Source organism: Halichoeres trimaculatus, unplaced genomic scaffold, assembly GCF_033239565.1.
Source record: "Halichoeres trimaculatus isolate MK-OKI-2021-1 unplaced genomic scaffold, fHalTri1.1 fHalTri1_scaffold_9, whole genome shotgun sequence".
NCBI lineage: Eukaryota > Metazoa > Chordata > Actinopteri > Labriformes > Labridae > Halichoeres > Halichoeres trimaculatus.
The window spans coordinates 19,959,673-19,982,635 of record NW_027437188.1 but is presented as its reverse complement, the minus strand read 5'-3'; the positions used below and the strand labels follow the sequence as shown (position 1 = coordinate 19,982,635).

The 22,963-nt window shown below is 41.4% G+C and overlaps 1 protein-coding gene across 2 annotated transcripts in view; it reads right to left on the bottom strand.

The window, feature by feature from the left end:
* Positions 1-22,963, bottom strand: part of pde2a (phosphodiesterase 2A) — a 184,284-nt gene that overhangs the window by 16,578 nt on the left and 144,743 nt on the right. For both annotated transcript variants that reach the window (XM_074679086.1, XM_074679087.1), the window contains exons 3-13: positions 15,172-15,261; positions 14,760-14,848; positions 10,315-10,424; positions 9,421-9,476; positions 9,176-9,235; positions 8,428-8,584; positions 7,619-7,671; positions 5,115-5,189; positions 4,972-5,013; positions 4,204-4,272; positions 3,981-4,111 (exon numbers count right to left, since the gene is read on the bottom strand). In XM_074679086.1, the coding sequence (XP_074535187.1) occupies positions 3,981-4,111; positions 4,204-4,272; positions 4,972-5,013; positions 5,115-5,189; positions 7,619-7,671; positions 8,428-8,584; positions 9,176-9,235; positions 9,421-9,476; positions 10,315-10,424; positions 14,760-14,848; positions 15,172-15,261 (932 nt within the window). The remainder of the gene's footprint in view (positions 1-3,980; positions 4,112-4,203; positions 4,273-4,971; positions 5,014-5,114; positions 5,190-7,618; positions 7,672-8,427; positions 8,585-9,175; positions 9,236-9,420; positions 9,477-10,314; positions 10,425-14,759; positions 14,849-15,171; positions 15,262-22,963) is intronic.

The following is a 22,963-nucleotide window of genomic DNA, read 5'->3' as shown; positions in this document are numbered from 1 at the left end:
AATCAGTTGCTTTGGTACATTTCCCAAATAATCCCCAACATTTACAAAACAATAAGTGCATTTCTCAGAACTATTCCTTCAAATTGAAAAACACCATGGATTACCTGCAAAAGCCAGTCTCTTGCTCAAAAACCTGTTGTTCAAATATCCGTGTCAATGTCAGTGCCATGAGAATGACAAGTCCTTGTGTCATTGTGTACCGAAAAGACAGTCAAGCTGCTCAGTCATGTTGTCAATATAGCAAAGTACTCTAGAGGGATATTCTGATGAAAACTATGGCTTAAGTTTTGATGACAACTATTTTTGATTCAAAGTTAAACCTTTGTGTACGCGGGAGATTGATTGCAAGAGGCTGAAATATCTTCACAATATGATTTTACTGTTTGTACTGAAACTTGTAGGCACTTTTAACATAGGACAATCTCATTTGGGAAAGCTTGTACATGCAGTACTGAAGGATTAATAGTGAAGTGCAGTCTTCCTACAGTTCCTGACGTCAATGAAAGAATCTTTTAGACTGTTGTATCCAGCCTCTGTATCTGCTGTAATGTCATCACATGCTGTATCCATGGTAGCCATAAGGGTCACCTGTGTAAATGGCTGCTGATCATATACTTTCCATCTCCTTGGTAAGAAAAAAATTCTCAAAGGAGTTCAAGAATGGGAAGTAAAGGGAGAAGAACACCAGCAGCATCCTGCTGTGGGTCGCAAACCATTGCCTGATGATGTTGGAGTGATGGAAACTGACATTGTCCCAAACGCTCACGCACCCGGTGACTTTAACTTCAACATCGACAACAATAAATGCAAACAAGACTCTGACTTTCTGGACCTCCTGAGCTGCCTCATACAAAATGTTAATTCCTCCTGTGGCCACACCTTGGACCTAGTCTGCTCCATTGGTCTCACCACTCAACAACTCACCAGCTTCAGCCTCCACATTTCCGACCACCTGGCCATAGTGTTTGATATCCACCTTTCCTTCCCTGTAGCCAAAGAAAAACGCACCACATCCTTTAGAAACATTCATTTCATCCTTCCCCAAGACTTCTCAGCCTTTCTCTGTACTACCATGTCATGAGTCATGCCCCCCCCACCATCATCAGATAACATTCAAAAACCTTATCGACCATTAAAACAACTCTATCTCCACCTGCCTAAACAAACCAGTCCCCTTGGAAACCAGAACGGTTTTATTTACTCACTCAGCCCCTGACCTACACCGTCTGAAAGCACAAAAGTGCTGACCTGAAAGACTTTTTTAAGAAAACCAGACTCACAGTACATCTTCGAGCGTACATGGACCACCTTCAACTCTGCAAATCTGCCCTTATCTGTGCCTGCTCCACCCATTACTCAAACCTCAACCAAACTGGCTCCAATGACCAAAAGGCTCTCTTTTTCCACTATTAACAAACACCTCTAACTCTTTCACCACCGACAAATGCAACTCCTTCCTCTCGTTCTTCTAGCTGAAAATTGACCCTGTATACAACACCTTATCCACACCACCCTCTTCCCATGTCTCCTCCATCCCCTCTGTTCCTCTTATCACCTCCTATCTGTCTGAATTCTCACCCATCTCCCAACCCATTCTATCAAAACTCATCTCTTTCATGAAATCCTATACCTGAATTTTAAAACCTTTAAACCTGATCACATCATCCCTCAATAAACACTGCCCCCCACCATCTCCCCTTTTAACCCTAAAATTGTAAACTTCTCACTTAGCTCCTCCATTGTCCCTCCATCTCTCAAATTGGCTGGCATCACCCCCATCCTCAAGAAACCAGGTCTTAACCCTGATGGTCTCACTAACTTTCATCCCATATCAAACCAACCCTTTCCTTTCATGATCCCTGAACATGCTGTTACCAACCAAATCCAGACTCATCTCACCAACACCCTACAACACACAGCTGCCTTTTGAAGTCACAAATGACCTCTTTCTTTCCTCTGACTCTGGCTTTCTCTTCATCCTCATCCTTCCGGACCTTACGGACACTTTTGACACAATCAACCATTCCAAAGATTGGTTTTTCCAAGCTTGTGATATCATAACCAAAAAGACTTGAGGCTGTAATTGCTGCCAAAGGTGCATCAACAAAGTATTGAACAAAGACTATCAATATTTGATTTCTTGGTTTTTTATTTTCAACAAATTTGAAAGATGTAAGAATTTTGAGAGAGAAAAAAAAATCTTCCATTTGGAATGAGGCTGTAACAAAATGTGGAAGAAGTGAAACTTGTTGAGGGGGTTGAGACTACTCAATAGTGACCTATTAGTGTACAGCATGTCATAAGCTCTTGATAATGTAGGAAACAGCAGAGAATTGTACAACTGCTTTTTTTGATGTGCACTAGAAACGAATTATTTGGAGATTGAACAAGTAGTTTGGAGAATTTCAATTCTGATCTGAGAAATAAACCAAAGTGACTAAGGAAAACTGCATAAAACTTGCGTGGAGCTAAAACATTTGGCTGTGTGTTTTCAAAGACAGACTGAAGAGGAGTCTAACAGTCTTCAGTAATGAATCCAACAGCATGCTAACATTGCACTGAATTCTTAACAATAACTCCTTATGAGTGTTAGTTTTGTTGTTCACTTAGCTCCTCAAGTTGCTGCTTAAGATCTGTTTCCACAACAGCATAGTTACACACCTGTTACTCACGCAGCACTGTGTTTACTTTCATATCCATTTAAAGCACTGAGATCACTTTAAGGAAGCCCCAAAAAGCCTTGAACATGAATATGCAATGCATATGATGAGGGGGAGCATGTTTGAGATAAGTGCCTCCAATAAAACCAGGATCCCAGTGCTTGGAGCAAAAGAGAGATTTATCACATTTTAAGCACAGTAACAACAATAATCCTGCTGCTGTTACTATGGTAATGAGATGCCAGCTCTGTCATCAGTGCCACAGGGGTAGAAATTATAGGACATGATCCCAGAGAGTGAGAGAGAAAGAGAGGGAACAGGCAAAGAAGAGGGATTGTGTTTGAGTGCAATGATGTGTGTATAATCTGTGTGCAATGATGTGTGCGTGCATGCGTGTGTGTGTACATGCGGGCATGTGTGTCTGTTTAGGAAGGGAAAGGATAAAATACACTAATCATCAGCACTTTTACACAAGTAAAGACATGCTGCAAACGGACGCAGACGGAAAGATAGATAGATAGTTAGATAGATAGATAGATAGATAGATAGATAGATAGATAGATAGATAGATAGATAGATAGATAGATAGATAGATAGATAGATAGATAGATAGACAGGGTTTTTACAATAAATATCAATATAAATGCAGCTGGAGAGCATTTTAACAGTCGTCTGTATTTCTGTATTCAAGTGGCAGCAGCATTGCTTCTGGCATCAACAACATACCCCTGCACGCACTCAAAGTCACACACATACACACATATACACACAGACACACACACACAAACACATGCCAATACATGGTGCAAACCCTTGCATTTAAGCCATCCCCTGTAACGCTCATGACCTGACTAGAGATCATCACATCTACATGATGATACACACACACACACACACACACACACACACACACACACACACACACACACACACACACACACACACACACAAACACACAGATAGGATAATGTGATGCTGGATGCCAAGCTGTGGTGTCTGTCCAGGATGCAGGAACAGCAGCTCCCTCTCTTCTGCTCTAAACTCTCAAACTTGTGCTGAGAGCTCAACCAATCAGGTTATCCATCCAAATATTACTGTAAGCTGCTGCCACACAAATCACTGAATCTAACATGAGTCAGTGCTTTGGGATTTAGGAAAAGCTGAATCATCTTTAGACTAATATCCCGAAATTCTCAAGTAAAGTCAAACAGTAAGCCATCTTTGCTTAGCCAAAAAAAATCTGTTTTTGAACTAGTGCTAATGGGTATACTTCACAGTCATGAGTACAGAATGAACACAGCGTTTCTAATGTGTGCATACCTCTGTCCACCCTCCCTGTTGAAGGCACATGCTAGTGCCACCACCTGACCGGTGGCTCTGCTGACCACTGGTACACAGAGCATGGAGGAGATCTCACAGCCTAGCATACTGGACAGCTGTCTCCGCTCCTCCTGAAGAGAAGACAAGAAGAGAAATCCGTTAAATATGGAGCTAAAACCAAAAGGATGACCAACACTGCAGACAGAGGAGATTTTTAACTTACAGCACTGATGTCTTGAAGAGTAATAGATTTCTTCTTCTCAACAACCTGTCCAAAGCGTCCAAACATCAGCTGAAGGGAGGAGAGCCAGGACGAGAGGGTGAAGATAAGGTGAGTCAAAATAAAGAGAAGTTAAGAAAAACTGTTTTTTTAGTGCACATGAACAAAAGAAGACAGAATCATTAAAGAAATGTCAGTGTATAGGTAGTTTACTGTGAGGGAGGTCTGTTACCTCCCTTCTTAAACTGGCACAAACTGCCCATCCAGGGTGCGTGTTGTTTTTTGTGCCCCAATATCTCTTCACACCAACTACTTTGAACATTTCACACATCATTAAGCCCTGAGTACACAGCCTATTCGCTTGGTAATGGAAAGCTTTTTAAAAGTGCTTCGTTTGCACTACAAGCTCGGATACAGGAGACTTTAAGTAACCCAGAGGAAGTGATTACTTCTCTCACCCAGATTCCTTAATTATAACTCCTGACAGGGATTATGAAAGATTACATGTGAGAGGTTTGTTCTATATCCTGTCTGTCAAAGAAACCAGCATGCAGGGTTACAACACTTATGCTCGTTAGAAACTAGACAGAGCCCCCCTCCCTGCAATCATATTAAGGTAACATTTCTAGGTCCCCAGGGAGAGAAACACAAGTGACTAAGTGAAGGCATGATGAAATGACTAAAGGAATATTTGGAAGAACTAATTAGAGAGCAGGAAAAGAGGAACACAAACTGACAGAATAACGGTATGACTGTGTTTGTGAGTCTCACCGGGAAGCTGATCTCTTCCTCCAGGACTTTGTCTCCAACTACCTACAAGCCACAGAGGTCAGAGGTCAAGGTTACTCTATTGTACAAACTCCATTACCGTGAATGAACGATCACTGCTGAGAAAGTACACAGCGTTTGTGTACCTGGCAGAAAAGCTGGTGGTTGTCCTCAGAGACTAGCAGCAAACAACAGCACTGCGAGTGAGTCTGCTGCTGCAGCTGAAAAAGGAAGAAAAAGATACCGTCAGTGCTCAGGTATCATCACAGAAACCCCGCCTTATGTGGTCAGATTGATTTTAGGGCTTGCATATGGGGTTTCTCGGAGGAAGATTGAGGAGTGAAAGTAAGATTAAAAATCAGCGGAAAATTACTTGAGATTGGTTGGAGGCAAAAATTCTTATATTAACTTAAGTTTCAAGCAGGAGTTTCAAACAGCGAAAAGACTTATGACTGAGAGATCCACTTTTATTGTTTCCAAAAGCCCATAAAATATCTCACATGACAAAAATGAGTCACCACTGCGGATTTTTTAAAGTAAGTTATTCAGTGAAACAGGAGTTTGTAAATGAGAGATTCTACTTGTGAAATATTTTAATATATGACCGTCTTATAAAAAACATTCAGTCTTTGCTAAGTCTTGAAAACTGCTTTGATTTGAGTCCTAGATCAAGGTTTTTTATTTGAATGTAAAAGGTAAAGAAACCAGACAAAGTCAGACTCACACACTGTAGATGTCTACACATGCATAAATTTCTGACTGTGAGCACTGTCTAGGTAAAGTAATAGAGGATGTGTGTGTGTGAACATGTTCAGCCTCTATGCAGGAGTGGTTTCCTGCTGCAATCAGAGATGAGGAACAATCCACTGAGGTTCAAAGATTAAAAGTCTTTTTCAGGTAAAAGCAGAAAAGCATGTTCACCAGAAAACACATGACCAGATATGTGTGACCTAACATACAAGTCTGGCCACACACACACACACACACACACACACACACATACAGACACACACAGATACAGGAGCAGTGTTTCCTCATACGACATTCTTCTCTGTAATCCACAGAGCAGGATAAGGAACAAGCAGGATGGGGATAAACACAAGCTGCTGCCAAAACACCCACCCCCCTTTAGTCACACATATAAATATGCACACACATGTACGTACACACGCAGAGCATATAAATAAATACACATAAAGCATGTCGCTGCACCCCCATATAATATTAAGCCCCTCAACCCCATTTTTCCCAAATCCTCATAATCCCATAAGTACCGCCCCAAGCACTTCCCACCAAACTGACAATTCTTTTCAAGCAACAATCTCCCACCGCTCCTCTTCCCCTCTTCCTCCTCCTCCTCCTCATACCGCCGCCCTTTTTACAACAATAAACAAGCAAAAAAATCATGTTGGATTCAAAAAACATCTTGAAACGCCTGCAGCCTTTTTGCACCATCATATACTCTCCCTCTGCTCTCTTTCAAATGTGGAAAAACTACCACAGATTCAGGATTATAGAGGTTTTACACACAGTCTGCACAACTGCAGGGTTATTGTTTGACCTAATGGATTCAGTCATATGATGTCTGGGCAGCACAGGTGCAAAGAAAGGTTAGATGTGTGGTCCTTGTTTGTATTTCAACCAATTGGATTAGGATTTTTTTAAATGAACAGTTTTTAAAAGAGACCTAATCTTATAAGACACGAATGATTGACAGACCACAGACTGGATAATTGAGGTCTTTACGTTGACTGAAAACAAAACAGATAATTAAGAGAGATAAGAACTGAGCAGACATGTGCTGCTGATTATACACCAGAGTTGCTTTAATAGAGCCATAAATTAGAAAAACGCGTCAACAGTTTAACAAATCAGTGCTAAATCAGTTCTAATATTATTAAAAATTACTTCTGTTTGTTTTTAACAATCTCATCAAATGCTTACTAATATACCAACTTTTTTATGTGAATAAATTAATGAGCCATAGTGATGATAAATAAATCATTTTGGCATTAATAATTCATAGTTTTGTTTTTAATTGTACAAAAAAAAAAAAAAGATTGCAGAGGAGTCAAAACAAGAACAGTTCCTTACAACTGAGATGCTGGAACTGATGAATCTAATGTGTTTGATTTGTCATGTTGAGACAAACATCGACTTAATAGCCTTTACAAAAAATGTCAAACAAGTCCTTCATGCTCTATGAGTATGTTAAAACAGAGGCACAAGCGTGTGCGTAGATCCATTTAGCTTCTTTAAAGCTCACAGTTTGTCACTCTGATAACCATCGGACCCCGCTTCTCTCTCATGCTTTATCTCACTGCTTCTTTATCTATGAATAACTGCATACATTTACATTGTCGTTGGCTTTTCTGAACATGCTTTAGCTGAAGCCTGGTATCTCTCCCCTCTCTAGCATCCATCTACTTTACACCTCTTCCCACCTCCCCTCTGCCTACAGATCATGTAGAGAGGGGGGAGAGTAGGGATGAGGTCGGTGTGTGATAAAAAGCCTGGGGGATGGGTAATGACATGTCGAAGGGTAGAAGTCACAGGGAAGGATTTCATATTTTGCATGTACGATACGTCTTTAGCTGTGCGTGTGTGTGTGTGAGTGAAAGAGAGGGTATGAGTGATCTCAGCCACTTACATAATTGATAACTTTGAGCTGGAGAGAGGCTGCATCAAGGTCAAAGAGCTCACCTAAAAGAGAGAAAAAGGAGAGTGGAAGTGAGTGATGGGAGTAAAAAACAGAGAGGAGAGAGAGGGCGGACGGCCGTTAGGGAAGAAGGAGAATGCAGAGCATGTACGCATGTTGACGGAAAGCAATCGAGAGAGGGATTCATGGAGACAGCGAGGTCGGGGAAGGGTGAACAGGAACCAGCTAACAGAGGGACTAATAATCAAGACAAGACATGAGGTGGAGGCCTGCATGGACTGCAGATACATCCAGAAAGCAAAGAGCTGCATGAGGAGGCAGAGAGGCAAGGTAGAGGAGACTGAAGTCAACTCTTATTTGCTGACAATTACCAGGGAGTAAACAACATTGGTTTATCTGTGTGAGTGTGTGTGTGTGTTTGCATGCACAGGAATGGTGTTAGCGAGTTCACTTCCATTATGCATGAGATTTAAAACAGTGTTTTTGCAAAGCGTTTTCACACAAGAGCTGTCACACACTTCTTGTGCCACTGACAGAGTCCATCATTTAAATTCATAGAGAATTTTATCCAGATGGGCTGAACCCTATTTACATACCTCACCTTGCATACCGTAGGCTGTGTGTGTGTGTGTGTGTGTGTGTGTATGTGTGTGTGTGTGTGTGTGTGTGTGTGTGTGTGTGTGTGTGTGTGTGTGTGTGTCTCTGAGTGATCTGGTTTTATCTACCAGGCGTTCAGGGTTTGTTTCAGATGACTTGACAAACATCAACTACCCCCTGGGCGTGTTTATTTGCACACATACCACAAAGTTGCAGGATGTTGCGGTCCAGCTCGCAGTAGTCCTGGTCTGAGACGGGGAGCTGCAGCAATGCATTGTGGGATTGTATAGGAGAGGGGCTGAGAGGGGGCCTCTGGTAGGACAAGTGAATCGCCTGGATTCGTACACATGCCACCGAGGCCTGGGACATTACGAAGAAAGAGATGAAAGAAAATCGTCAGAAAAACATTTTTTCATTGAACCACAGTTTAATTCAGTCCTTATTATATTATCTATCTGAAATGAATGAATAGCCCAGTGCAGTAAACATCACCAGGCTTTACATAAAAATGAATGCAACACTGGGGACTGAGGATGTGGTGTAAACAGACAGTTTTGTAGAACAATGAAGAAGTTGAGAGACTCAATCTCAGGTTCAGAGTAATTTAAGGTATTTCACAAAATGTGATATCTGTGAAGTTTTTATTATGACTTTGTGATGACTTCTGCTGTTAATGTCACCTTTTAGGCTTTACCGTCCATGAGTTTTTTTGTGTGTTTTATAAGGTGCTTCTTCTTTTACAGGCTGTCCATCTATAAATCTATTTCTCATTGGTTAATTAACATGGATTCAACCTTCTTGTAGGATGGAAAAGACTGTGCTTTACAACTCTATGTAAAAATATGTTGACGGCCCTGTTCGCTGAATAAAAAAGGACATTTTATAGTCTCTAGCCACTGACTGTCTGCCAAATAATTTTTGAGCATAAGTGAGAGGAAAAAGTGAGCTTACATGTTTTTCCAGCATGTCAAGATGTACTTCATCCTGATCAGAGAGTGGATTACAGCCCACCTGCAACAAAAACACAAATTTCACTAGGTCCAGTGACTGTAAAGGGCTGTGTTGTCTCTGTGAGAGGCTGTTAATGCTGTAACTACATTTCTACAAACAGGAAAAAGTCGTAGAGTAGTCAACACTTGTGCTTCTTTGATTTATATTTTTACTTAACTGAAATGTCCACAGGTGAAAGGACTCACCAGTAAGACAGCAATGGCCTTGTCCCGCTCTTGGTCCAGAATGGGAATGACAACAGCTGAAAGAAAGAGAGAAAAAAGGACAAAAAGCATTCGTTATACATATTGAATAGATGCAGACAAAAAAGACTCATGGGCCTTTTATCCTCATCCTTTAATTTTCTGTCTGCGTACTTCTGTTTCCATCTTTATCCTATTTGTTCTCTCTCGATGCTCTAATAGTATTAGAAAAAGGCCGGGGAAATGACCCTGGAAATAAATGAAGCTGCTGTCCTCGTGAAGCATTCTTTTCTTACACTCATTGATTACAAGCACGTCCTCATGAACACAAAAAGTTTGCTGCATGTAGAAAAGAAAACAAACTAACAAACAGTACGCACCACTGTGGTATAAAGCCTTTTCTTATTCCTGCAGCGTCATTAAGTGTTCAGCGGTATGTATCGATTCACAGAGTGCAGAGCGATCATGCTTGTATACCTGAGAATGTTTCTGTGACGACTTTCCTCCAGGTTACTCTTTCAATCCTGCTTTAAAGCTTTAATTTAAAAAGGAATGCAGAGTCGATCCATTCAACTGCATTTGAGTTCTCGCTTTTCTTTCCCTCGTTGCAGACCTTTCATTGTTTTTCCTTTTCCTGGAGCTGGTCCAATCCCTCTTCCCACGCTGCTCCATAGCTCTCCCACCACAATCATCATCTCTTGTTCGCATCTTCCCTCTCTACCTCCTTTCATCGATTGATTTTTTTGTCTCCCACATTCTCCTGTCTCTCTCTACTCCTCTGTATGCATACACACACTCACACTTCTTCAAACACACTCAGATGTTGGTCCATTTTGTCTGTCCACAAGCATCATTTAAATATCTCTGTATTCAGACATATTCAGCAACCAGAGGTACCTCTTCTGTGCGCAGGTAACGGCGCCGCCAGGTAGATTCTGTATTTCTCTGGCAGTTCTGGCGGTGGAAGGCCGGCGCACTGACATCTCTTCAGCTGGTCCACGATACTCCTGAGAAACAGACACAAGATGGGTTGGACTAGTTTGAGAAGATAATCACCTACAGGACATAAGTCTGAGAGAAAACCTATCTGTTTAACACCAGAGGGACAAAGAGGAGAAGAGGATTTGTTAGACAATTACTGTGAATGGAAAAACAATCATGAGTAGAACAAAAACAGACACCATGGTTTCACTGACACCAACCAAAACATCTTTGAATGGAGCTACTATTCAGTGGGAGATTATGTGATTTCAATACAGCACTTTGTGTCTGTGTATGTGTGTTGGCTCTGTGTGAAACCAGGTGTGATGATGGCAGAGGTGGAGATGATATTTTAATACAGAGGGCAGCTTTCTCATGCTAAAATATGAGACACAGAGCTGTTTATTCTGGACTTGCAACAGCCAAAGAACACAAACACACACACATGCACATCTTGTGTAAAACACACATGCAGCAGAGTGGCTCCTCAGTGAGTACACACACTATAAAGAATAAAAAGACAGAAAATTCACTTATGAATTCATTACATATATGCTCCACGTAATCTGCTGAACCCTGTAGCTTTACACTCACACATTCAGACAGAATCACTTCATTACATGCTCACAAAGCCTGAAATCTCCTCTAACTACAGCCACCAAGCCTCTGTGGCACACTGATTTATATGTATCTATTTATTTACCCTCACAAAAGAATACTCCACTTCCGTCACTGGTAAAACCCTTCTTATCCCATTTTACAATCATGTCTAATATAGCTGACCCTTGTGTATGGTATTTATGTGAAGCGGCATCCCTCCACAAGCGTGAGACCAAATAATAGAGAGGTAGATGGAGGGGAAAAAAAGCACCGGGGGCATTGTGAAAATCCTGTGATTTAGTTTCCCTGCCCACGTATAACACAGAACATTAAGGTTTCAATGTATGGCTCAGACTGGAAGACATATAGGTTGAAGCTTGTGTTGTGGGCGGCATGTTTACACTGCACTGGTGGCTGGTGACAACAGCTAGAGGCAGCGGTGATAGAGTCCTAGAGATTAAAAAAAGCTCCCCATCAGATACAGTGAAACTGTGTGTGGGTGTGAAAAAAATCAGCCTGTGATTAATAGACCCGGCTGATGGAAATGACTTCATGGCCTGGCTTGAACTTCAACTATGAGCTCAATTTTGCATGATTGCTTAAACATGATTAAGAAACACTGCAGGGCATATGACAGCTAATGGTGGCATAATGTGTAAAAGAATGTTATTAAACTAAACCATGTCTTTCGCAAGATATAGTGATGTGTACTGAAACATCACAGTTTTTGGACTGTTCAGTTTACAGTAGGAGGTTCTGTAGATGACAATGTTTATGAGATGGTCAAAAGAATTAAAGGTCCCATTGTGCAAAAATCACTTTATTAAGTCTCTAAGTGAAATTTGTGGGTCTTTGGCTTTCCTCTCAGCCCTCAAAATGGGATATTTAATGACAAACCTGTACTTAGTAGTGTTTGTGAATGTAAAATCCTGACCTAAAACGAGCTGTTTGGATTTTAGGGTTTTGCCGACATCAGCGATTCCCTTTTTTGACCAATCAGGAGCAAGTCTGACCTGATTGGTCCATCGGAGCAGATACCCCCGAACCCCCTCCCTGCCCACTCTTCTCCCTGCTGCTGGAGAGTTGAAGAGCCATCACTGCTCTGTTTTTGGCTGTAAACAGCCGCATAGTTCCATGCACAAGCTTCCCATCTTGGAAGAAGACAAGACTAGGTGGATACAGTTCATTTATCAAAGAAATGTGCCAGCTACACTCAGTAAAACTGTGCATGTGTGTGCTGGTCACTTCACGACCGACTGCTTTTCCAACTTTGGACAGTCCAACAGAGGGCTAGCAAATAGACCGGTCCTGAATCCAGGTGCATTACCAACCATCTGCCAACAAACCTCGGACCCTGGAAATGTGAGTATTTTAAATGCTGTGTGCTGTGGAGCAGATGTGAGAGCTTTTCCTCAGTGTCCCCCCTGTCTCTGTGTTAGCTTCAGAATGCTAACTGTAGCTGCAGTTAGCCTGTTGTTTTAGCCTGTAATGCTACGGTAAACGAGCTTTGCTGTTTTCTAAACATTGTGCACTCGGAGCTCGTGGCGCCACTCTCAGTGACGTGGAAGAGCGGGGATGTATCAATGGTGGCTCATTTACATATGAAGGTCACGCCCACTAAATCAGAGCGTTCTGAACAGAGGGGCTATGAGAGCCTGGAAACAATGCTGCTGTGCTTGATTTATTGGCTTTTTGGACCAAAACATGTTACTACCATTTCATGAAGACATCAATTATCCATTTTAAACTGTAGAAAAGGAGTATAATATGGGACCTTTAAATTCTAAAACAAAACTCTTGTTTTGCCATGATTAATTCATTTAAATTAGTGTTTACCACTGTCCTGACAGTCAATTAAATTCTGAAAACTTGTCCAAAGGTAAGAAGCAGTCAAAGGGGCAAAAGTTACAAAACTAGCACCACCAGGCTTCAGTCTGCCTTACAGGTTACCGTCTTTATCTTTATGCTGGCTACAGTTTGCTCTAGTCAAGAGAGTATACACTAATAAAACTGACCCAGCCTGCATATGACTTTATCTCCATTGTCTAGATCAAAATACTGCCAAACGATCCTGCCCTTCAAGCTTCCATCTATAATCTGCGCTTGTATACGTACAGTAATAGGCCATTACATCATAGTGGAAGTATCATTACATGATCATGACAGTAACCTTCAACTGGAGCTACAGCCCCAGTAACTGACAGGCCACGGAGCTTTAACACATTAGATGACCAGCTGAAAATAGTAAAAGGTAAGACGGACTGCTTGTATGTAACACTGTCTCTACTTTTTAATCCGTCATGAGCAAACGCTCAGTGTATGCACATTAAGAACATGAAAATTTTTGTTTTATAAGGGAATAAGCATAAATGTTTTGAATGGATATAAAACTCACTTAAAACTTAATTTTGCAACAGTTGTGTAACCTGGCTGTGTACATTGTGCCATTGCGTTCTGTATCTCTGGACTAAACGTCTTCATATTTGTGCAGCTATGAGGCTGCAGAGAAAAACATGATTATGGAAGCTGTTTCAGAGGAAACTTTCTCTGTGTGCGTATGTGTGTGTGTGTGTGTGTGTGTGTGTCAAGGTCCTGTTAATGGGCTTGTATGTATTGGAGAGTGGGCTGGAACGAGGCTCAAACAAAGTGGCCTTCTGCCTCTCAGATGGGTTCACTGAGTGTGTGTGTGGGTGTTTGTGCTTGTTTGTGTGTGTGTGTGTGTGTGTGTGTGCGTGTGTGTGTGTGTGTGTGTGTGCGCCAAGGTCTTGATAACAGGCTTATATAAGCAGGTGAATTGGAGGTAGAAGAGTAACAAAGTGCCCTGTAGCTCTTTTAATACTGCCGCTACCCCTAGCCTGCATGCAGCAACAACAAATGTGTGTATTTGAGCATGTGGGTGTGTTGGTGTGTGCAAACACGCGGTCTAAGCTTGTGTCCTTGTTCTCTCATGTCTGTGTAGGTATGTCAGTGTTTGATCCTGCGGTTTGTGTGGCAATGAGGTGTTGGAAAAAGCCTTCTTGTCTGACAGACAGTTTCATCCATAATGTATTGTTGGTTTTTGCCAGAGTGCGGGCAGCAGCAGTCACACACAGGGGTTGTAGAGCTTCAGAGAGCACTTAAGAGAGAAGAGGATCACCGTGCCTCACTGAGGGACCCCCGGGTGCTGTCACCTCAGCTATTAGCTGTGCAACAGCTTCCGAAGGAGGAGAGGGATTGAAGGTGAGATAGAAAAAGAGGAGCGGCTGGAAGGCAAAGGGTGGGGGGATGAAGAGAGACCAAACACAGCCAGCTTAGAGCTTCATGGTTCTTTTGGGAAGGGGGAGCAGGTTAAGATGGAAAAAAAGGAAATGATAAAGATTGGGAGGTGGAGTAGTCGATAACAAGTGAGGAAACAAGATCATCTGAGAGACAGAGAGGAATGTGTAATGAGAAGGAATAAAGGGAGTTTTTAATGAGACTGAGGGACAAAGAAAAGGAAGAAAGTAAAAATAATAAGAGACCTCTTCCTCTCTTTGTCTCTGCATTGATGATGTGATGCTGAGCTGAGGGGCTCGCATTTATTCCTCTGACACCACACAGAGCAGCCTCTGTTTCCTCACTTCACCTCTGTTCTTCTGTAAAACGTCTGTAACTTACTGCCTGGTAACAGAAACTCACCAAGAGCACAGACACACACACACACACACACACACACACACACACACACACACACACACACACACACACACACACGCACACACACACACACACAGAATACACACCTGATCTTTCCCTCTGGTGGCAGTTCATGTGGTGGGTCTTCTGATAGCAGCCTGAAGTCTCCCTCCAGGTTGTAGAAACATACACACTCCTGGAAACACACACACACACACACACACACACACACACACACACACACACACACACACACACACACACACACACACACACACACACACACACACATTGGCACATTCATTTGTAGCATTAATCAGATCGTAATTAATTAAATGAATGATGAGTCTCAGGCCTGGGCCTCTGTTCCCGTTCCTCGTGTTGTTTAACTCTGATGCTCTGAATATCAACAGGAAGCTTTTGTTTAAGGTAATAAATCAAGAAGATGTCAGTTAGCGCTCCTGTTTTTTTATTTTTTCACAAATGTAGAGAGAAAAAAGTGTGTGTGTGGGCAAATACCGTGCTGGGTAGCAGCTCCTGTATGCTGTCTTGAAGGATTGCTCGCAGCGAGCGTGCGTCAACAACCGCCGCCAGCCGCAGCAAAGCATCCTGGGGAAGGAAACAAACAGATGCCCTTATGCCTGCCTGTTTGTTTGTTTGTTTATGATCTCAACATGCGGCTCCTAAAACCTAAGGCCTTGGCTATAGTTTTGTCATTTTGTTTTGTTGGTACAAGGTTTAAGTTTCAACAACTCGTCCCCAGATATTGAGCTTGGCAGGCTGCGTAGGAGAAACAGTGTTTAAACTGTGTCAGACATACAGCAATCTGTGCATGTTGGAGGCACTCAAAAGTGAACTGAAAATCATCTGGGATTATCAGAGCTACTTTGTCTCCTCGGGACACTCCATGCTTTTGTTTCATTGTGGCAGTATGAAAACAAAACACTTAACCATTCATTTGCAGAGTTCACAGAATGTGCAGGAAGCAGTTGATTATGCAGAAGTGAAAGGGTGATTGCAAAGGTAAAAATTTCATGGATTACTTCCTCACCATTGCTGACCCTGTAAAGATGAGTTAGAGGCACTTAGTTTGAAGTAGAGCAGTGGCCATCTTAATTACAGTCTGCCTCTGATCACTCTGATCAAATTTAACAAGAGCCAATCTATTTTTATCTGCTCTGATGGATAAAATATCCTCCCACATCAACATTCAAAACATGAGCAGTTTCAAAAGGCTGACAAGCACAAAGGAGCGCATCAAACCAACTGGAAGGAAATGGTCGATGATGATATTAATTAGAGTCAAGACTCTGGTGCTCTGGTGTTAAACATTGTCCATCAGTGTTAGGGAAAACACAAACACGCCAAGAAAGGAGCCACTTACAAAAAAAGAAACAGGAGTAAATGCTACAAGTTGAGAAAATAGAAAGTCATGATGTTGTTAGGGATGCACGATATTGGATTTTTGCTGATATCCGATATGCTGATATATCGAAACCTCTTTTGGCCGATGCCGATACCGATACCGATAATCACAAGTTTGTTTGTTTTTTTTTCACTGTAAAGAAAGCTAAGTCTATCCTGTACTGGAATTTATATGTTACTCTTATTGTGACGGTCTTATTTGTTTAAGAAACACACATAAAACAAGACAAAAAACATTTGATTTTACCATAAATAAGAAATGTATTGTATTTTTTCAAACTCAAGACAGTCAGTATTGAAATACAGAAAAATAATTTCTTTAGATCACATGAACTTTAAATGTACAATTCATTTTTAAACATAACCAAGTTGCATTTGATTATTTTAGAGCTACTGTAACAACCTGGTGACAGACACAGAGCTCTGCAGTGCAAATAAATGAAGTGCTTCATTTTATTTAAGGAGCTTATTTTTCAGATGGAAAATAATAATAATCCTAACTGAATAGCACCTTATCAGCTGTGCATATCGGCAGAAATTTTCATATCTGCTGATACCGATAAACGTGTTTTTAAGCTTTTATCAGCCGATACCGATATTGCGCCAATAATATTGTGCATCCCTAGATGTTGTTTTAGGTTTCAAAACCTTTCACTTCTTCTTTGCCTCTAAACCAGCAAGAAATTGCTGCATAAAGTGTCCAATCCACTGTTTTAAAAAGAAAACATGGCAGAAAACAGCAGCCCATCTTACTTGGATGTCAGTAAGGTTTAATGTGAGGGGAGTAAAGGCTGACCGTTAGACACAAACCACTATGAGCCCCGTAACAAACAGCTTAAAAGAGGTGTTTTATCTGCAGCCAGATGAAGGCAGCCTGTTTACTTTAAGTGCTCTTTCTATTTCTCTCAAAGAAGGCATGGACTTAGCTTGAAAACGGCGCAGAGAGGCAGGAAAACAACTGATCTGAGAAACATGGGAGCTTATACTCTGAGGTCATGCAAGACTGAGTTTATGCCTCAAGGATTTTTTTATTTCCACCTTCTACACACATTACAAGACAGTGTACAGAACCACAACTTTATCTGATGAGCACACATGACATCCCAGCTGACAGCTAGAGATTCAAACCACAGGAATATTTACACTGTGTGCAGTCTACTTAAAGCTAAACCAGTTCCAGTTATCACACTGCATTATTATTGCATGTAACCTCAGTGTGGAGAGAGAAACTCACAGGCTCTTCTGAATCTGATCAAAGCAGAGAAAAACTGGAAGGAATCGCAAAGGCCTAAGACGCTGCAGCTTTTTAAGACTGTGTGTTGAATATAAATTGGAAAGATGAGGATAATGTTGGAAGTAATGCAAGATCATTTTTCACCATTTATTTTTATGACAAAGCTGTTAGTCACACATCCAAGCCGGAAGCAGGAGCATCTCGTTCTGTCCTTTAATGCACAAAAGCACAGGGGTAAAATCAGCTGAGGGGGCTCCATGTTCTGCTAGGGTGTCTATTTGTCACCCATTCTCTTTTATTCTTATCTAGCTCCTCTCTTTTTGACACCCCGGTTTCACCAAATCCACTATCCTTCACGTACACTCAGTCTTGACAATGGAAGACAAAAGAAAGAGGAGGAAGAGTAGCTGGTGTGAGGAGAAGAGAGGAAAAAGGAAGGATGGAGAGAGGGGAAGGCACTGCCATGCCTGAGTACTCTCTGTTGGTTATTACATATGATTAGATATGATTAAATGCGATTAGCTTTGATCACTCAATCAGCCTGCCAGAGTGCTGTTGTAATGAAGTTGGCTCTCTGCCAGCTCATGTGTGTGTGTGTGACAGAGAAAGAAACTGATAGTGTGATGCATCTGAAGCTGCAGATCTTGAAATGCTGGACCAAGTCCTGATAAATAATATTTGATGGAAAGTTACAGCAGACAACAAAAAACTCTAGTTCCTTATCTTCCTCGCTTTGCTGTCAAGAACTCTGAGTGGATGGATGCTGAAACTCACCATCCTTTCACAGTCCGTGTGTGTGAGTGTGTGTGTGTGTGTGTGTGTGTGAGTGCTTGGCTGTGAGTGTGTGTATGCTTATGGATTACTGGCAATAAGATGTATTGCTCAGTAAATGTCAAAGTGTGTCACATGACCTTTTGGAACGGTTGCTTGCCATAAACTGTAAACCATCTGTTATATTAATTTACCTGCTTCTCCACTTATAATTATACACACACACACACACACACACACACACTGCGACCAACACTAGGTCCTAATGCAAACATACACACATACACACACACGTGTATTCAGCTCCTTCTTTTTTATTTTTTTTCCTTCTAATACTTCGGCCCCCACTTTTCTCAGATATCTCCAAACATTTTCTTCATCTTTTTACAGAGTTCTTGAAGTTTTCTGACTGATTACTGCTTTGTAGACGCCTTTCCAAAGCATCAAGGTTTTTCTGCCAACCACAACAATAGTTTTTCTCCAACATTGTACTCCAAGAGCTCCTCAAGGGTCACTGAACCAACCCTCCCCAAAAACAAATGAGACAGCGGACAATGTAATCTCTCAATTAGATAAAAACTGAGGCAGGTCTATAAATTTGAATGAAAACAAAACAATAACACTCTTATTCTGCTCTAATGCCATTTCAATTTAGGTGAATATGTCTGAAGCTTTTATCTAAATTGACTTGGGGAAAAAAAAGCAATAATGGACAATACAGTTATCACACAGGAAACAACAAATCCTCTCCTGACAATGGAGACAGCACTAAAACAACTGACGGGACAATGCAAGGGGCTCTTTTCTGGTAATTTAATTATTCTCAAAATTTTTCTGAGACTCATGTGAAGGTTGGGGCTGCATGGCTGGTGCAGTGGGTAGCTATGTTGCCTCACAGCAGAAAGGTTCCTGGTTCAATCCCCCGGCTGGTCTCCTTCATGTGAGGAGTTTGCATAAACTCCTGTTTCAGTCTACAGTCCAAAAACGTGTGCGTTAGGTTAACTGGTTGATCTAAATGCCCACATAAGTAAATATGTGTGTTGAAGGGTGTCTTGACATGTTAGCTCTGTGACAGACCTGTCCAGGATGTACCCCACAGCCAATCATAGCTGGGGTAGGCTCCAGCCGTAACCCTGGATGGGGAATGGTCCGAGGAACAGATAATGTTTGGATGGATTTAAGCTCATTGTGTTACCACAGATTGTTTGGAAAAGTTTGAAAACAGTATTTAGATGTAACGTCTAATCGAAAGTCAACACAGAATTGCAATGTAAAAATGCAAATTTGTCTCTCCATCTCTTTTCCACTTGTTACAACCTTCTCTATTCCCTCCATTTCTCCCTCTCCTCTCCCCCTCCCACATAAACCTCTTAATTTTCACGTTGAACTCTAGCTTTTTCTTTCTTTCTTTCTCTCCCTCCCTCCCCATTTCATCAGGCTGCAGTCTTTGCTGTTGTCCTTATCGACAGCCTCTCTAATCACTCGCAGCACTCTGACATTTTGAAGGGCAGCAGTGATCAGCATAACTAAACACTGATCCCCCCCTTTTCTCTTTATCTTTATCACACACGTGCACATATATTTACCTTGGGCCCCTCTGTTTATCATCTGACATTTCATCCGTGACACTGTTTTTATGAAACTGTGATTTAATGTTAGGCTTAGTTATAATTTGGACTCCAGGTTAAATGCAGGAATCATGATGTACACCTGTGCACATCCATGAAATCTGTTGCTATGTGCTGTTGTGTGATGTTTTGCTGTAATTGTATTCTGAGTAGAAATAGAAAGTAAGTGATCATTTTTATAACTTTTTAAGAATGTTTATCTATTCAGCTCTTTCCACTCTCACCGCAGCTACTGTCTGTCCCTGGAGTTATGAAAGAAGTCAGCGCTCTGTAGGGTTTTCCATGGGTGTGTCTCAATGCATTAACGTCATGCTTCCTCCATCTATCTCCTCTGCGGCACCTGAAGTACTTTCTTAGTCGCCATTTTGAAGACTGTCCCAAAGCAATAATTGCGCTCATAGGAGAGAGGAGAGAGGATGGAGGAGACTGATTGGAGGAGCAATGATCGAGGAAACCCGAGAGCCGGCTTTGCGGAAGTCTTTTCACTGACAGACAGGCCCCCATGTTGAATATCACTCTCTGATTGGACGCTGCAGCGGCTCAGACTTTTCTACATGAAACTTCACAAACACAACAGAGTTTAATGAGAGAAAAGGTTATATTAATACGTTTCAGAGTTCACGATCAGATGCACTCTAGATAAAGGCAAAATAATTCATAAATAATCTCAGAATTACGCATTTTACCGCTGAAGTGATCCTCTAGCTTCTAAACAGCACATAGAATATAAAGAGCAGGTTTTCTTCATGTTTGTTTAACAGGTGAAAGGAACAGACAAAGTTCTGTTACTGTTTCTGTTTGATCAGAGTTATAACAGCGCACATGGGCAGACACATAAACAGCTGTTAGAGCTGACTGACAAATGACCCAGAGGTGATCAGCTGATGCCGTCATCACTGAAACATGTCGCTTCATGTGACGCTTCGAAGTAGAGGATGTCCCATTGCTCTAAAAATGAATCTCCTCCATCCTCTCTCCTCTCTTCATTTCCTCGTGTCTCTCCCATGCATCTCTGGTGGGAGGGACTACGACGCAAGAGAACGACGCAAGTGGAGGAAGTAAGGATGGAACTTTATCACTTTGAGATGCACGCCATATCGTGGGCCCGCCCTCCTCAGGAACAGTCTTCCTGCTGACATCACACATCCTGACTTCACTGAGCCACTTTTCAATCCAAACACATCTCTCTGGCGTCAACTGTATGTGTGCGGCCATTACCCTTTCATTTTAGGCTCCATTAACTTGAACGCTGCATCTACTCTTATCCTGTGCTGTGGTTTTTGCCTCTATTCCACATCTCGTCTCTTCTTTGGCTTTCTCCTCTTTGTTTCTCCCTGTTCCTGTCACATATTTTAGGTCAAGATCTTCTTCGTTTAATGATGCACTATCTAGGAGTCTTTCACTTTGTTTCCCTAAACCTGGGTGTGGGTGTCCCACTCCAGATGTTTGGGCTCTGAATATTCATCCTCCAGGTGTTGCCTCTCACACACCGTAAACGTTAATCTTCTCTCTCTTCTGTCTCTGCTTGTTTGTGTCTTCACTGTGAGCTACCTACAATAATGAATGACTGAATAAAAAAATCACTAAATTAGTTTTTCTTCTCTTGGAAAGCAAAAATGAAAACGCAGTCAACAATTAACAATTACCACGCTGTCAAAGGACAGCATGTTAATTATAGGCTTCAATCAAGAGGACAGCTAAAACAATTATAGCAACCTGTCATTTTACAAAGCATCATCATTTTTTCTATATCTTCTCCTTTTGTGTGCACAAACAGCAAGTTTTTCAGCGGTAGCCAGAAAGATACACAGAGTCTGAAGTGTGCACTCCTTTTCTCCAAGAGCCACGCTCAATTTGCTCTTCAGGAAGGCACTTAAGCCTAAAAACATCTCTGTGAGCCTGCTCTGCGAGGCTGCTCAGGAGACAGCGTTAAAAGCACAGAACATAGTGGTCAGGCTGCAGGTATAATGGTATGGAAATGAGATTACAGAAAAGCAGGATTTGACTTTTGAGCAAGAAAATGACGATGTGCTAATACATGTGGAGAAAAAAAAAAAGACAGGGCAAATTTTACCCTTTCATTCAATCTTTTCCCCAAGCTTCAGCAGTCATAAATCACAGTTAATAGAGAAGGAGGCAGACGTTTGGAGCAAAACTCCAGGAGGACAACTCACTGAAAAAGCTTAATTAAGTCTACATGGACAGAGCTGTAGCTCGTAGGATAAAGTCAAATCGGCTTTGTATAATGTTGAGATAATTTCTAGCTGAGCAAAACTAGGCCAGATGATATTTGTACATTCCTTCTAAGATTTATTTAAACTTGCTCGGGCTGCACGATAAGAATTAACAATTTTTAGCACAGAACAATACGGTGAGACTATTCAGATTGAGGTTTTACTTTTTTAGACTATTTTTTTTTCTATTGTCTGATTTGTACATTTCTCATATGCTGAAGTATTTCAAGCTGATAAAGACTAAATTTATTCCCTCAGTTGTTTGACCCAGATCTGCTCTGCTCTCATGGTGCTGTATTTTAGTTCCCTGATGTTGAAGCATAATTGCATAAATAGTTTACAGTTGTAAGAGGTGGTAAAGGACGTCTCCTCTGAAGAGCTCTTCATATGAATCCAGTGTAAAAAAAAAAAAAGAAAGAAAAAAAGAAAGGTTAAGCAGAACCGAGCCCCTGAGGAGAGCTGTGAGATATGCATAATGCAAGGATAAGTCACAGCACATACATCTGATAAACAAGAAGGGAGGAAAGTGGAGTAATGAGAAAGTAACATAAGCTTTTCTGCATAATAAAGGCATATAGAGATGTACGTGTTTTCCTTATTAAATGAGGTGAGGTCGGAAAGGACCTTCATTTGACCCTGGAAACAACCTGATCCCCTGCTGTTCCATATTCATGTTTTTTTTTCTTTCAAATCTAACTTGCTTAGACATTTTCATAGCTTCGAGCCACATCTCATGACCTTCACCAGTGTGTGTGCTCAACTGACGGCAAGTAAATTTAGCTCAAAATCACAAATTTAACTCAAAGGGTTTTTTGTTATCTGAAAGAAAACCTTAGAGGAGAAAAAAAGGAGCAAATGGCACAAGGGAAAAAAAGAAACAATCTCTTCATACAGAGAGAGAGAGAAAGAAACAGCATTTAGTCCCACTTAGAGGAAAATCGACAACAGCGTCAGGTAAAGACTGCAAACTTGGATCTCAGTCACCAAGGAGATGATTTCACCATGGCAACTGATGCTTC